Raw genomic sequence first — 16462 nt, 5'->3', positions numbered from 1 at the left:
TCCGATTGGATAGGCCCGATTGTGACTTATCCTAGATACGCATGCCTCCCGGACGGACCGAACTATCGCGAATTTCGCCTCCAGCGAGGACAGTACCGGCGGACAGATTGAGTACCTGGCCAAAACGATTTTCAATGTGTGGTAAAAGAAAACAAAACCACAGAGAGGCAGTTGCAGCGTGCGCATAGCATAGGACCCAGGTATTCAACCTTTCAACCTAAGCGTGGGGGGGGAGGCAGTTCCAACCTGTTGAGACCAGTGGCGGCCGACATAAATTGAGTACTTCGATTTTCTATGTATGTCAGCCCCACCCATTTTCTTTTATAGCGGTGGATTCGAAATAGAAGGGCACAGGGAAGAACTTTCACAGATAGGAGAAAACACCACCTCAGTTTTCGAAACCATAACATAACATTTTCCTATATTTTCACACCGATCGCACTGTACTGTAATGTTTTCCATGTTACAGCCACCGTAGGTCACGTGACCGGCTGAAAACAAACATCGCCGAATCCCTCTATTAATTTACTTTGGTCTTTAACAGTTAACGCATGAAAGCATGCTCTGTTGGTACTACTACTACTACTACTACTACTACTACTGCTACTATTACTATTACTACTACTAGTAATAATAATAATTATCCTACTCATGCTAGTGTTGTTTCTGCTACTGTAGGCATACTTCTAATACTAATACCTTTATTTCATCCTAGTTGCCAAAGTCAGGAATAGCCTTGAAATCTTACGAATTTGTTCACGTTTTTTGTCATTATATTTTGTATGATAGAAAGAGAGAATAGAAAGTACGAATATATTTTCCAGTGGAATGAGGGCTACTTCTTAGTCCCGCCAGAAACGCTGCGTTACTCTCACAAACCAGACGACGAAGAACTTGACTTAAAGCAATGGACACTCGAGGCACGCGTGTTTCCATCAGGTTGTTTGTATAAGGTATATTTGGTAATTTTTACCATTTTATTTTCTTTTTGGACCGCGCGAAGCGCTGACCCAGAGCCTCACTGCTGTTCTTGTTCTTGTTCTTGTTGTTCTTGTTCTTGCTGTTGTTTACCAAAACTTTAAACACTTAAAAAGTGTCCAACGTCGTCAGTTTTGATTGGACGTGCATGAAATTTTGTACACATAAACTAGAGGTGATTTCCAACAAACGTTCATCGCCTTTTTTAAGTTTTACCCCAGGGTTCCCCCTACACCTACAAAACAAAACAAAACAGGGGTTTCAAACTTTAAAAGCGTCCAGGGTCGCCCGCTTTGAACGGACGTGCAGGACATTTTGTACACATAAACTAGAGGTGATTTCCAACAAACGTTCATCGCCTTTTTAAGTTTTACCCCAGGGTTCCCCCTACACCTACAAAACAAAACAAAACAGGGGTTTCAAACTTTAAAAGCGTCCAGGGTCGCCCGCTTTGAACGGACGTGCAGGAAATTTTGTACACATAAACTAGAGGGAATTTCAAACGTTCATCGCGCTTTTTTGTAGTTGGGCCCAGGGTTTCACCTACACCTACAAAACAAAACAGGGGTTTCAGTAAGGACTTTACATTACTACTATTTACCACAACCGCAAGAGTGTACGTCGCATGAATGGCGCGGAATCACGTATTTAGCAAGTTTGAATCGCGTATTTATTTTTTTTTTCATTTTTCAAACGAGTGCCCATTAAAAAGAAAATTAACACGGAGGCGCGATTCGAACTCGCGACCTTCGGTTAAGGATGTCTTTTAAGGAACTTAAGTTCGAAACGCGTTTTGGTATTCAATTTTTTTTTTCCAATTTTAAGAATTTTTTTTTTTTTTTAAATTTTAAGTATTTTAGCTTTGTACAAATGATCATTCTAAAAATGTTTTTTTCCTTGTACAAATATACATTCTAATTATTTAAAAATTACTGCACGTCGCATGAATGGCGCAGTAGGTTAAGAATGTGTTCTAAAGAACGTGAGTTCGAAACGCGTCTTCTTTTTTTATCTTTAATTAATTAATTTATTTTACTTTTGTACAAATGGTAATTCTAAATGTTTTTTTTTGTACAAAAAAACATTCTAATTATTTAAAAATTTCTATCTTAATAGCTCTTCCAAAAACCCAATATAATAATTTGCGCGTGTACCGTATTTAAGCATGGAGGAACGCGCGGACCTGGTGAGCGGTCGCTCTTGTTTGGATAAGTAATGACGCGAGTGCTTAATTCTTGACATTTTACAATACAGTACAAACATTAATTTTTCATTGAAACAATTGACAAGGAACCGTATGTAGATTCTCATGGTATGATTTGGGGTTTTGTGTCTCACAATAAAGAACACTAATGAATCCATTCTGATGTACTGTAAATATAAATCAATATAAATCATCTTGTATAGACTTTCTGATATGAAAACGTCTAAGACTGTTTAAATCATTTAATTTTTTATTTTGTTATCTTACAGATGTCGATTTTAACGACTGCTGGATATATTAAAACAAATTCAAATAAAGTTGATTTTCAATTTCAAAGTATGTGGAAGATGGACTTATGGAGTACATTGATAGATGACGCAACAGGCAAACACGTAGAGAATTCAGTAGCATCTTTTACAAATGAGAAGGTAACAACGCTGTTTGTACGTCTTCCACGAGCTGGATCGTACAGTGTTGTAATATTTGGTAATCCCGTGAATTTGTCAGAGCGTTCAAAGAAAATGATCCAGGATAGGTTGTTAAGATTTAATGTACACACGACATGCGTCAGTGGTTCACAGCCATTCCCCAAATTCACAAGTCTCCTAGGATCACTTCCTGCTTTCACAGATGGTGGATTTAGATCCTCTGTCAACTTCCCCATCATTGAAACAGATGATGGGTACGCTAAGTTTACAGTTTATAGACCTGGGGGTGAGCCAATAAGATTCAAATTCAGACACTCAGAATCCTTAGGCCAACTTAATAAGTATGTATTTGCAAATGCCTATCCAGAAAAAGTTGTGTTTAATATCCGATGCCCAAAGAAGGGAGAATATTCGTTGATACTTGGAGCCAGACCTAACAATGATCAGGTTGATGACAATGAATTTCCGCAAGTTGCCACTTATCTGATTTTGAATAAGAATGAGCAGGGAACGCCGTTACCATCGTACCTTTCTGAGGAACGACAATGGGGACCAGCCGACAATTTATCCAAATTGGATATATTATTAAACCCCAAAAAAGGTTCTGAAATAACGTGTAATAAAGACGAGACCGTTTTTGAACTGAGCTTTAACGAAGAACAAATCCAACTTTCTTATAGAATAAAAGCTGAAAACGACAAGGTAACAAGTAGTTGGGTCTGTGCTGAGACAAATCGATCACGTGGAACAAAATATGTTAAATTGAGTTTTAGATTTCGTGTACCCGTCTCGGGATTTTACGAATTTAAAATATTCGCAGGAAAAATTGGCGCGGAATCTAATGATTTAATAGGACGTTGGCTACTTAATGTTGTTAATTTGTATGAGGGAGAGCTGTTCATTGGCAATGAAAATGTACCATGGGGAAGTATTGCTTCCAAAATGACGGTCAACAACTTGCAAGTTATATCACCAAACCGTTCCACAATCTATCCGAATGACGAAGATTCCACATTAATTATCGAATCGGAGTTGAATAAGCCAACAGGTCTTAATTTCAGCCTAAAGGACAATTCAGATACTGATTTGCACGAGTGTGTTTTGGCAGATTCTGTTATTGAACGAAACGACGAAAAGATGTTATACAAATTTCAATTTTATCCACACGAGGCTGGATTTTACCGTTTTGATGTATTCTCTGAATTTGACCATCTAGGTAGTTGGATGATAGATCAGTCTGTGATAGATGCTCATAAGTCGAAACAAATGGAACTTCCTTCAAATGATAAACGACCATGGGGTCCTCTTAAAATCTTTTTTGATTATGGCTTCTCGGTAGTGACACCAGAATCGTCCATTATTTCCACTTCTTCTGGAGCTGAGTGCAAACTAATTATATCGACAGACCCTCGAGGAAAAATTCTTGGAAAGTTAAATTTCCGTAATCAAGCGGATAACTTAACAGATAGTTTTGATTCTGTAACGACAAGCGATGGTCAAATTAAGAAAATTGTTATAAAGTTCAAGTTATCCCAGAAAGGCTATTATAAATTCAGTTTATTTATATCAAATTCAGTGCAGGACAAGTTTGTTTATGGCGGAGGCTGGCTTATACACTGTGTATGAGAAAATCACCAATCACTAGTTATGCCTTAGTGATTTTGTCACTGAAATGTTACCAAAGATGTACATAACGTAATGGTAGCGTGTAATGAAGTCAAATAATCTATAAAAAAAAAAAAGCAGAAACACAAGCATGGCCATCGCGGAATTACCATATTTTGAATGGTTTTCAAAAATGAAAGACTATGGGAAACAATGATTAAAGAAATACCCCACCACACCCCCTTTTCCAAGTGATTTCCCTTTTGACTGAGACTATTGTCTCCGGTCAAACTTTCACTTATATCAAAATCCATCCAAATGATGAGCAAGTTCACCTGTTACATGCTAGAATTCATCGGCTCCAGTGACCTTCACACCTACCCTATCCCTGGATTCTCATAGAAACCTCCCCCCGCCTTACAGCATTCTGGTTGCGGGTCTGCCTTATACTGTTCTTTCTACCACGCCCCTGGTACAATAAAACATTGAAATACTTTATCTATCATTATCTAACACTATATATTGAATCTTGCATTGGAGTATGCAGCATATATTTTTGAGATTAATGTACTGTAAGAAAAATAGGTCTAACTCTGATTAAAACATTATAACCTAAATACAAGTCTTGTAAACCCAAGTAATATAACCCTAAGTATTTCAATAATCATTTAATTTCAAACATACAATGATTACAGTATACTATACTATACTGATACATTTACATATCCATTTTAAAGCTGTCGATCACGTTCTACTCTCTAACAGTAGAACGTGAATTTCACTCTTATAGAGTGACTGTAAGAAGACTCGCAATTATTTTACACTTTCCCCGAGTGAAAATCCCTATTACTAAATGGCGATTTTTTGAGTGATACGTCGCGAAAGCGTGACTCTTACATATTCTGACTGTTTTGGTTACGTTTACATATTAATATTAAATATTAAAATTTCTTTCCTTTATAATGTAAACGGCCATGTCTTCAAAGTCGTACATTTTCACCGTGACCTTGGTACTACTATTGATTATAAGTTGACTTTTAATGAGCATATAAAACAGGTTTGCTGCAAAATTAATAGAATGCTAGAATTAAGCGTAACTGTTGGAATATTAGGAACCAAAAAGCATTAACTGATCTGTATTGTTCACTTGTTAGACCTTATATCGAATTTAATTCTGTTATTTTTAATTGCATGTCTAATACATGGCCTTACTAAAATCAACATTATTCAAAAACGATTTGTTAAATTTGTTTCTCGTACTTGTAATATCCCTTCCAATTATATCATTCTTCCTACTTTAAGTTCTAGACTAAATTACCTTGATTATCTCTTTTTTTATAATTACATTAATGGAGGTTATGGTTTTGATCTCATTTCCGTTTTTGGTTTATCTGTTAAAACTTATCGATGTCTTAATTCTATTAGTTCCTTATTTAATGTTAAATTTTCTCGAGTTAATGCTACTGAATTTAGTTTTATCGTTCGATTACCTAAATTTTATAATTCACTTGTTGATAAAGATAATTCTATTGATATTTATTATTCGTTTAGAACATTTTAACGTAAAATTAAGATATATATTTAGATTTTTTACTGTTTTTTTGTGTGTATTGTAAATGGATTGTTCTTTATTGTTGTCTTTGTTTATGTTATTCCATTCTGTAAGTGGCGGATGTTGGATGTGAAATAAAATAAATCTCCCGGATATTTCTCTTTTATGTCTTATGCTGTATTTTAAAATGGCGTAACAATAAGAAGACCAACACCACCAACAACAACGACTATGGCGACGACTATAACGACAACAATAATCATAAATATAGTATATAGCATAGGTAAATGAATAAAATATAAACAAACATAAAAAACCCGTATTATATGTGAAAAAAAAAACTTTTTATTGCAGCGCTGATGGATCTCAGCTTGTAACTGTTGGTAAGTCATGTTTTTGAAGCATTGGTTTAAAATTCATTTGAGTCTCAATGTTTTCTTTTAACTCTGACGTGTGTCCTTCTAAATTGCTGTTTGCTCTTTCCTTTACTTTCTTTGAATGATGTACCAACTTCACCGATTTCTACAGTAAAACATTTATAAAAATAAGCGACATGTTAATTTCAAGCTTTTAGAGCAATTTGAAATAGTTATAAGCATTATTTTACACTATATTATACCAGGCTAAAAAATCGTCGAATCATCATCATCATTATCTTCATCATCATCATCATCATCAATATCATCATCTTTATTTTTATCATCATCATTATCATCATCATCATTGTTACCACCACCATCACCACCACTATTCCATGATATCTTATCACTTGATTTTCATAATGTCTATATCACTTGCCTTCCATAGCCTTTTAGCTTGCATTGAGTTCTTTTTGCTAGCAGGATCTGATCTCTTTAGGAACATCAAAGCCCTAAATGTTTCTTCCACCTCCTCTTCATCTGTTTCCTCTTCTGATTTTACATTTGGCTGATACATTCTAGAATTGTTCACAGATTCTGTATTTGAACTGGATGGAGAATAGAGTGCTTACAGCATTTCTGCTAGTGTAACATTCTTTGAAAACCGTCGTGCGATAAATGTATTTAGTAAATCTAATAGTGGCCTATATTCTTTTAATAACTTTAACTAATATTAAAACCTAACATTAATGGCAGTGCTTACTTTAGCTCATTGAATGCCTGTCTCTTATACACATCTAGATGTGTATAAGAGACAGGATATACACGGTTCAATCATGGACCTATTAATAATTAATCAATTATTAATAGGTCCATGGTTCAATTAATTATAGATAGTAAAGATTATTTAAGAGAGTGTAGCTATTGTAGCTAACTTTTCAATAAATTAGGAATTTCCAATTAATTTAATTTATTTTACTTACTAAGAAGGTGTATACATGTAGGGACTATGTGTTCCAGTATATTATTTTAATCAATTTTGTTAGTAATAAAACTTCGCTATTAACGGTAGTGGTTACTTAAGTTCATTCCATTTCTCACCGACAACCACAATAAGTACAATAATTGGCCCAACAAAACAGATAATTTTCCTACAATATTCGTTAATATATTCCTTTAACAAATTATATTAGTAATAAAACTTCGCCATTAATGACAGGGCTTACTTTAGCTCATTGAATGCCTCACCGGCAATCACAATACTTTGCTAATGAGTCTGCACTTTCTTCTGTTACGTATATATGTACTATGTATATTTCATTCCTACGGAAGCCAGTTAGTGCCACCAGTGAATTAAATTTTCAGAGTTGTTAAGTGGCGGCCGCCAGATAATTATGATCTGAAATTTTAATTCACTGGTGGCACTAACGGGCTTCCGTGCATTCCAATAGGCCTATATTCTTTTAATAACTTTAACTAATATTAAAACCTAACATTAATGGCAGTGCTTACTTTAGCTCATTGAATGCCACCCCGGCAGTCACAATACTTGCTAATGAGTTTGCACGCGACCACTTCCTTGGAACTTTCTTTCGTTTACGCCTTCTCTTAATCTCTGTTGAGTATTTAAGACGCATCTTGGCCAGATCGTTTTTGGAAATGGCTCTTTCTACATTCAAAATTATGATTGCTAACTATAACCAAATTTGAAGAAAAAATAAAAATAAAATAGATATTAATGTAGCTTTTAGTGTGTAGTCTATTCATTTCTTTCGTTCACCCATCTATCCATTCATTGATATCTCTATCCATATACAATCTCCCATCCATCCATTCATCCATTAAATAATTTATTTATTTATTCATCTGTCTCCCCACCCCACACACACCCGTCCGTCCGTTTAATAATGAATCCATCCGTACAAGAATTCATTCCGCTATTGTTTATTATTTTCATTTCATTTATATTACCATTCAATTATGTATATAATATAAACAGCATAATAACAGTAGGCTCTACTTAATAAGAGGTTAAACTAATTGTAAAGCCAACACTAACCTGTCTTTTCCACTCTCTCTTTGCCTTCTGTTCGATGATGGTGTAAGTTCGACCCATCATAGCAATCAACATATTCAGTAATAAAATCGGCAGATAGATGGCGAATAGAACAAATACAACTCTTGACAAAAACCAATGACGAGTTTGGTCAAATAGATCATCCTATAAATAAAAAAAAATCGCAGTACATGTCATTATGTTATATGCTTGAAACAATTTATTTGCTTCATTAATAGCTGGGTACCATAAAATCGCTACACGCTCTACAAACAGCTGGTTATTGATAAAACGAAAAGAGTTTTGCTCAGCAATATTTGATAATTGGGCAGCAGCACCTCAGCTTCTATGTTTACCATTGCTGATTGTGGAAATATATAGGCCTATACCAATCTTAAACCAAGTATAATACCTGTACTTACGGAAAAATCCCCGAACGTCATTTTAAAAACAGACATTACGGAACCATGAACTGTTGCGAATGTATCACTCGTTTCTACGTCAGTATCTTTATACATGTGGAAAAATACTGAAAGAAAATATGTATAAATGATGAGGAATGTATATTATAGCCTATAATATATTCAATGCAGCAGTGTTGACAACCCTGTAACTACATTTTATTAATTTTGCATTGGGTTGATAAAAGCGCTTAATTATATTATTTTATTTATTCAAATTATGACTTAATTTTGATTTACGAGTAAATTACGAATTTGCACAACAGGATAAAATGGACAAAGAACAAGGGGAAGGGCACGAAAGGGTAGAATAGACTGTGCCGCTAAGCCCTGCCTGTTGAATGTTATTGTCGATGTCCCCGTCGATGTCTTACAAAGCAGCGTAAATGTGCGAAAACTTCTGTGTCTGTGGGACATGCGCGTATTCCTAATCCTGTTCTGGTGATTAGTTTGATCTACACTCCGGAAAGGTCTATTAATGGGCGGACCGCTGTTTTGACTCAAATATGACGATGCATGTGCCTATTTGACCCCTGTTACTCCACAACTGACGTTCGTTCATTACACATCCCATATAGTAGATTTGAATATTTTAACTTTACCTTGTGAAAACATGAAAATGAAGATTCCATAGATGATGGAAAAGCGGAGAAGGTCTCCTCGTAACATCTCATAAATCATGTGGACAAATGGTCCCAAACCTTTCATAGCTCTAAAAGACGGGACAAAAATTAAAATAATTAATATAATCTTACAATATATATCAGTAATTAATCTAATCAATTTACATTTACACAAGAACTTCTAATAATTAGTAAAATATTATATTCAAACGTCGAGATTTTTCATTCTAATGAGAACTTAAATTAAAAAATATTCAATCAGCAACATTGTTTTACCATATTGTTAGCCTAATAACTGTGTTTCTGTTAACATTCTTTCTGGCTTCAAACTACCTGCCTCAACTATCGGCCTAAGAAAGTAATAGTATTCAGTACCACATGTGATACAATCTACCCTGTTAATACTGTACCTATAAAAGAACAAGATGTAAAGCCATGAGAAAGGTAAGATAATGCTGAGGAACAGTTCTTCTACGTTCTTCAAGTTGAGCAGACGCAGAGGTACACAGAGGTAGAGCATGATGATTGCAATTATGAATGCAGATTTAGCAGGCATCCCATACTGTTGATCAAACAATAAAATAGAATCAAGAAATTTGTAAAATACATAATTAAAAGACTATACGTCTCCTGTACATATTTCTTCTTAGTTTTAAACTGGGCCCAGTCAGGCAATAGACCTTTCCGGAGTGTCAATCAAACTTAACAACTGACCAATCAGAACAGCGCTAGAAATGCACGCGCGTCTTACAAACACATGTGTTGTCCCACAAACGCACGTGCTCGCGTATGTTTTAACACTGCCATCTTGTGGGACCTTAGCAACAATATCCAAGGGGCGGAGCTTAGCGGAAAGGTCCATAAGGCCAGGCAGCGATCCAAACCGCTGCAGCTGATTGCTGCAGCGCCTGTTGTTTTACTACTAGGAAGAATAAGGTGCAAGTGCAATCTGTTAAAGATGTATTGTCTAATGCATAATACGAAAAAAAAATACAAAATTAATATTTGAAATTTTGAAGTAACATAAAAATTATCAACTTGAACATAAAAATTAGTGTATTTAAAAAATATTTACTCATTTACAGCGAAAAATGATAGAAACATGCTTTCAGTCACTGGAAGTATTTTATTATTTTTATTATCATTATCCAGTATAAAAATCAGGGTCAAGTTAATAATTTGAAGGTCTATGTTACCGCAAAATGAGCAAGTTAATTTTAAAACTATTTTGAATGATTTGTTTATCATTTTCAGGGGACAATACATCTTTAAACTTTATATTAAAAGCAAGTATATCATGGCATCTAATATGTAGGCCTATTTGCAAAGACTTCATTCTCTCATGCCTCTACTCTACTGCTCATTGTCTGAGAGTACAATGCACTATAAAATGCCTTTTATAAAATATACAAATTGTTTGATATTGCTGAGGTTTCTGTATCGTTGGGGGACAAGTAAACATTTTCTCTTTACATTGCAACACTATGAATACATTTCAGATATGCTTCACTGCAATTAGGATATTTTTGAATACTTTATAAACAACATGCTATAATATTTGTCCTTCGAATTCATTCAATGAGCTAATTTCAAATAGGATATGCCTATTTGCTGTTAAGTGACTCTGCGATTTGATAGTAATATAATAACGATTATACATTCGGAAATCTTACCAGACTTTTTAAGTATGATCTAATGGATCCTCGTGAGATGACTTCTCTAACTTCAATGATTGTTTTTGCAACGCATCCTATTAATACGCAAATTTCGGCAAACCATCTCACCTGATCAAAAGGGTATTATAGATAATAATAAATTGAATATTTGAGGATATATTAATATAACAAAAAAAAAATCATATTACAAAATGTAGATGAGATGAGATTGTGTATTGTAATATTGCATTATATTATATTATTTTGTTATATGTATGTTAAAAGCAATAAAAAAAAAATATTACAAAATGTAAATTATTTTGACACAAAAAACGTTATTAAAGCTTGTTTAACCCTCATCTAATTCCAGGTGGGCTGAACGCCCAACGCTGCCGCTGCAACATAGGCCTATGCCTAGCTTCTTATAGGCCTAAACGTAGATTTGGACATCAAACACACAAAGTGAAAAACTATGATTTACCACGCAAACATCGAATTTTGCCAAACGACCAGAATTAGCATCTGACGACATGAGATCTCCTTTTGGGCGGAGATATATCGCAAGTGACAGGAAGCTCAAATGTACCAAAGTCCAAACAAACTTGAAGATAAACTTACTCTGCAAATAATAACAATGTTAATTAACAATGTTTACAAAATATTTTTGTACCAAATCGCATTTACTTGTTTTTTTAAATATAATATCATATAACCTAATGTATAGTAATTTGAACAATTTGTAAGTAAAATTACTACAATTTATTGTAGATCTCCTTTCGGGCGGAGCACCGCAAGTGACAGGAAGCTCAAAAGTACCATAGTCCAAACAACTTGGAGATAAACTTACCCTGCAAATAATAACAATGTTTACAAAATGCTTTTGTACTAAATCGCATTTAGGCGTACTTGTTTTTTTAAAAATATAATATCATGTAACCTAATGTATAATAATTTGAACAATTTGTAAATAAAATTACAATTTATATTGTATAGGCCTATTTTATTCTTTTGTTATGAATTCTTTGTATATATTTTATATATTTTTTACGACTTTTTATCGAAAAAAATTCAAGTGTATGTTTCTATTTTCTATTTTATGATACCTTGGAGAACCCTCGAAGTGTTTTACTTTTGGCTATCATGGAGGGGAGTTTTTTGAAACAATAAGTCTATTTGTAGGCCTACTAGCATTCTATTAACCTTTGCATAGTGTTTCCATTTGTGCATTAGCAGGGTGTTTATAATTTCTCCATCCAACATTTCAAGATGCTCTTGGGTTTCTCCACGAACGATGATTCTTAACGCAGAATGTTCATCTGAACGTAAAAATAAAAGAATGAAAAAATGAATGGACACATATACAAAGGACTAAATGAATGAATAGTTATATAAATAAGTAAATATGATAATAGATTGTTTAACTGTTTATTAATTATATTTGGTAACGTCGTATTTTCATATTTACGTATTTTAGATCGTAAAACAGGTTACCAAAATATTAGAATAAAGACTTCATTGCAACTTATAATAGTACAATGCAAAGGGTATATAATCATGGTAAACTAAAAAATGATCAATGAATGAATGAATGCACGAATGAATGAATGAATGCATTGAGGGATGGATGAATGAATGAATGAATAAATAAATGAACGAATGAATAAATGAATGAATGAATGAATGAATGAATGAATGAATGAATGAACAAACGAATGAATGAATGAATTCTAAATCTTACTTGTTTCACCATTTGGGCCAATGGTATCAATAAATGAAAGGGGGTATGCCGAGTATGTAATTTCTCCAAAGGACCACTGGGGCACACTAGCTAGATCCAACAAATTGGAGAACAGCTCACTGCGGCCCAACTGGAAAGACAGCTCCATCGGGGTAAGTCCTGCATGGTTTCGTAATTCATGGTCAGCAGGCATTAACTTATGGCTAGCAACATAATTGAACATGTGCTGCGAACCAATGAAATGGATGATACCAATATTATTAATTGCTTTACATGCTTCTTGCTTAATATAAACCCATGAATTGAACATATTTGGCATCATTTGTACAAAATTATTCAAATTAAAATTATATGGGTCATATAAAGCAAAACCATGTATAAAATAAAAAAAGGTGTTCATTAATGATAAAAAACAGTAACATAATTAAAAAGCGAGGCAGAAAAACATACATAAACGAACGAAAAGCACTTACCACTTGATTATGGATAACAAGCATATGCAGGACGGTGTTGCCAAAGTTATCCTTAGCATTCGGATCAACCTTCCCACATGTTTCCGCAGAAAGACTTGCGTTGACTAAAATATCATATATCTCTATACTACCTACACTTGCAGCAAATGCCAGTGGATACTCGCCAAAATATGTTTCGCCCTCATATTTACTTGTATACAAATTCTTCTCCTTCATAGCTCTGTCTTTCATGTCTTTAGGGCAGAAAAATCTACCAGTTGCTCGCTGATCTATGGGAACGTGATATTTAATCAGGAGGTGGACGGATTCGATGTCATTGTTGATTATTGCCATGTGCAGCATCCCTTCTCCTACATCATAATGATGACAATAATAATAATAATAATAATAATAATAATAATAATAATAATAATAATAATAACAATGACGATAACGACAACAATAACAATAAATAGTAATAATAATAATAATTAATCATAAAAATAATAATAATAAATCATAAAAAATAATATAATCATTTATATCATCGTCATCAGTCACTGAATGAGAATGAGATATAACGAATGGTACAACCGTAATACTCTGGTCCTTCGTAAATGTCGAGCGCCATTAGTGGGAAGCATTCCATCAGTGTGTAGGCCAGGGCACGGTGATGCTCTGTATTATTCAGAAAACACAGATGTAAAATTGTTTCTCCTACTTCGCCTCGCTTGTTGAGGTCCCAACAGACCTGGTGTTGCTTAAACCTGTCAAAACCGACCGACTTTTCATAATCTTCCAAGTATTTGATCAAGTCCTCCGATTGGGGTCTGTCAACCTGAATTTAACAAAACAACTGACGGTAATATTAATAAATATTGGTAATAAAACTGTGTGGCACTATAGTTAATATAAAGCGAGTCATGAAATAAAATCTGATACCTTCTTTACTGTAAAGTAATTGTTCTCGTACATGTACTTGGCAAATTCAGCTTTAGTTAATTCCTTCCCGTCTCCACGTTTGTACAAATACTCTTGCACTTTCATTTTCACGTACTTTTTCATTCGTTTGCTTGAAGCGCCATGTTTCTTGGTCTTTGCAATAAGCGATCCCTTTCCGCAAAAGTACACCAGTTTGTACATTGAATTCTGTTCATAAGCCTTGTTTTGACGCCTCCATTCGGTCTCAGGCCCATCCTCATGGCTTATTCCCAAAAACTCAATCTTATTACGTGCCTTTTGAGAAATATTCCCCATGTTTGTGAAATTAAAAGCCTTATGCCATCATAGTATTATTTTTTAAATTGAGTTGGTCTTTTGTTTAAAATTCTAAAATGATGTAAATATATTCATTCATTTTAATATTAAATAGAATAAAATCAATAAATGTTGAGCCCGAAATCATCGTCATAGTATATAAACCCATTTTTGTTTATGGATGTTAGCAATGAGAATGTTTACATGTTTGCTTTTAAATGAACAGTTTATCATTAATTAATAGTGATGATGATGCAACAGCTGATCATTGGTTGTACATATTTCTGTAAGATTAAAAAAGAAAAGACAAGATATAATCTGATATTTATGGCTTAGAGAGGGCCTATACATAACTACAATATATATTCAAACATATATGTATATATTATTATTATTATTATTATTATTATTATTATTATTATTATTATTATTATTATTATTATTATTATTATTATTATGATATTATTTTATCCATATTATTTATTTCATATATAATGAAAAAAAAAAACTCTGGAGAAGTCCAGTGTTTCCAAAAGTAGTTTATTCAGTGCACCAATGTTTTCGGGCATCGCCATTCATCAGGTATATATGCATATGTATATAAGTATATATACATCCATTTCCCCTCACACACACCACACACGCACATACATAATATAAGCCTATATATACCTATTACATTTGGCCGTACACTATAGGATATATAGACTTATATAAAAAATATTAAGAATTATTGGAGCCTTACCCTTCCATTTCCAGTTTTCCAAGTAATAGATCCATATTGTGTATTCTATACGTTCCACGCTCTTCTCCAGCCCAGTTTCCGTTGGCCATTGAACAAAATAATCAGGTATTACAAAGGTATGCTGACAGTTACAACGGTTGTCATGGGAACATTTCTCATGTAAATGTACCGTACTGCTTTTTAATGCGTGATTAGGCACCTTCCTGTTATTATTGTAGCGCTATAATTTATTGTTGCTTGTAGCTAAGTATAGGTTAAAAAAGAAATTAAGAAGCTATTAATCGGTTACTTAAAAAAATGTAAACTAATGCAAGATTCCAAATTAAAAATAATGATTAAATGAAAATTAAAGAAAACGATTAATTCGTGTTATTATATTAGTTATTAGATTAACAAAATGTTTTCTGGGCTCTGGTTGATATCACCCTTGCTATATAATTCACTTGTCAAAACGATAAAGCGAAGAAAACAAAGAAAACAAACAAATCAATAGCGTACTGAGTACAATGAAGCCACCCTCAATCAATGTCCAAGCTTTATTGACTCGCCTACAATAAGGTCATTTGACGTGTGAGCAACGAACCAGCTGCCTAGCGTTATAATTATACATATGAAAATATTCATTACTTCTCTATTTCTTTATTGTCTAATAAATGAATAATCTATAGCATAAATATTTGCAGTGTATATATTCATGTGTTATTTATACTCATGAATTATCAAATATAATACATCTTTTCATTGAACGAGATGCATTGTTGTCGTTTCCATAGCAACACTGTGGGTGATTCCATTTTCTAATACACATTATTCTTTAATGTTCTTCTTATTCTAATTGTCCAGGATGTAGAGGTAAGTACAAACATTTACATGCCAGTGGTAGCATTTTAATATAAATGTTCTATATGTGCAAACCTAATGTATTTTGTGGTTGAACTCACGAGATTAGAATTACAGTAGTTTTATGTTGAATTGTACAGACATATAGCCTACCGTTCAAATGACACAGATTGTCTACAGAGACGAACGACGTATATCGCCAGTATACTGTGTTTCTTTTGGTAAAAATATTAGGCTTATGCTAGATCACTGATGAGGTCCACGCTTATAAACTCGGTTGTGGATTTTGATTTTGATAGGGCCTATCAATACCAGTGCTCAGATAGGAGCATCGCAGGTTCCTATCTAAACACTGGTATTATTTATTATTATACACATCTTCTTAAGCTCTATCCACACTATCCAATTTTCTTTGACAAAAAAATATGACTTGCCCATACATAGAGATGTGTATAAGAGACAGATTGTATTCTGTTTGAGTACCCATTCCATTTCCTACTCATGTACTG

The 16462-nt window shown here is 33.7% G+C and overlaps 3 protein-coding genes across 6 annotated transcripts in view; 2 read left to right on the top strand and 1 right to left on the bottom strand.

Moving 5' to 3' along the window:
- LOC117100257 overlaps window positions 1–4725 on the top strand; it is a 22721-nt gene extending 17996 nt beyond the window's left edge. For both annotated transcript variants that reach the window (XM_033239858.1, XM_033239857.1), the window contains 2 exons: window positions 790–953; window positions 2452–4725. In XM_033239858.1, coding sequence (XP_033095749.1) covers window positions 790–953; window positions 2452–4236 — 1949 coding nt within the window. In that variant the 3' untranslated portion in view covers window positions 4237–4725. The remainder of the gene's footprint in view (window positions 1–789; window positions 954–2451) is intronic.
- Window positions 4726–5928: 1203 nt separating this feature from the next.
- Window positions 5929–15263, bottom strand: LOC117100256 (transient receptor potential cation channel subfamily V member 6-like). Of its 3 annotated transcripts, none has more exons than XM_033239854.1 (15): window positions 15114–15262; window positions 14054–14652; window positions 13706–13949; window positions 13133–13482; window positions 12660–12885; window positions 12122–12237; window positions 11403–11540; window positions 10940–11050; window positions 9677–9828; window positions 9246–9355; window positions 8605–8711; window positions 8186–8347; window positions 7639–7820; window positions 6566–6734; window positions 5929–6289 (listed from the first exon to the last, which is right to left on the bottom strand). In XM_033239854.1, the coding sequence occupies exons 2-15, from the start codon at window positions 14366–14368 to the stop codon at window positions 6134–6136; spliced, it is 2538 nt and encodes an 845-aa protein (XP_033095745.1). In that variant the 5' UTR covers window positions 14369–14652; window positions 15114–15262; the 3' UTR covers window positions 5929–6133. The 3 variants fall into 3 exon arrangements, with proteins under 3 accessions (XP_033095745.1, XP_033095746.1, XP_033095747.1); XM_033239855.1 differs by having other exon boundaries at window positions 6566–6704; XM_033239856.1 differs by lacking the exons at window positions 5929–6289; window positions 7639–7820 and having other exon boundaries at window positions 6572–6734; window positions 15114–15263.
- Window positions 15264–15562: 299 nt separating this feature from the next.
- The window catches only part of LOC117100281 (kyphoscoliosis peptidase-like), a 5647-nt gene continuing 4747 nt past the window's right edge, over window positions 15563–16462 (top strand). Inside the window, exon 1 of the mRNA XM_033239931.1 lies at window positions 15563–15965. The gene's annotated coding sequence lies outside the window, so the exon portion shown is untranslated. The remainder of the gene's footprint in view (window positions 15966–16462) is intronic.

The sequence above is a fragment of the Anneissia japonica genome, unplaced genomic scaffold, assembly GCF_011630105.1.
Source record: "Anneissia japonica isolate Jap-2015-1 unplaced genomic scaffold, ASM1163010v1 scaffold287986_len575832_cov185, whole genome shotgun sequence".
Lineage (NCBI taxonomy): Eukaryota > Metazoa > Echinodermata > Crinoidea > Comatulida > Comatulidae > Anneissia > Anneissia japonica.
Note: the sequence above shows the minus strand (reverse complement) of the source record. Positions and strands in the feature narration are given on the sequence as shown.

Excerpts from the sequence above, each read along its gene's own strand:
- LOC117100256 (XM_033239854.1), bottom strand. The coding sequence starts at position 14,368 with ATGGGGAATATTTCTCAAAAGGCACGTAATAAGATTGAGTTTTTGGGA. Across the intron at positions 13,950-14,053 it reads ATTACTTTACAGTAAAGAAG|GTTGACAGACCCCAATCGGA; the intron begins GTATCAGATTTT and ends TGTTAAATTCAG. Across the intron at positions 7,821-8,185 it reads AGAGAGAGTGGAAAAGACAG|TTAGCAATCATAATTTTGAA; the intron begins GTTAGTGTTGGC and ends ATTTGGTTATAG.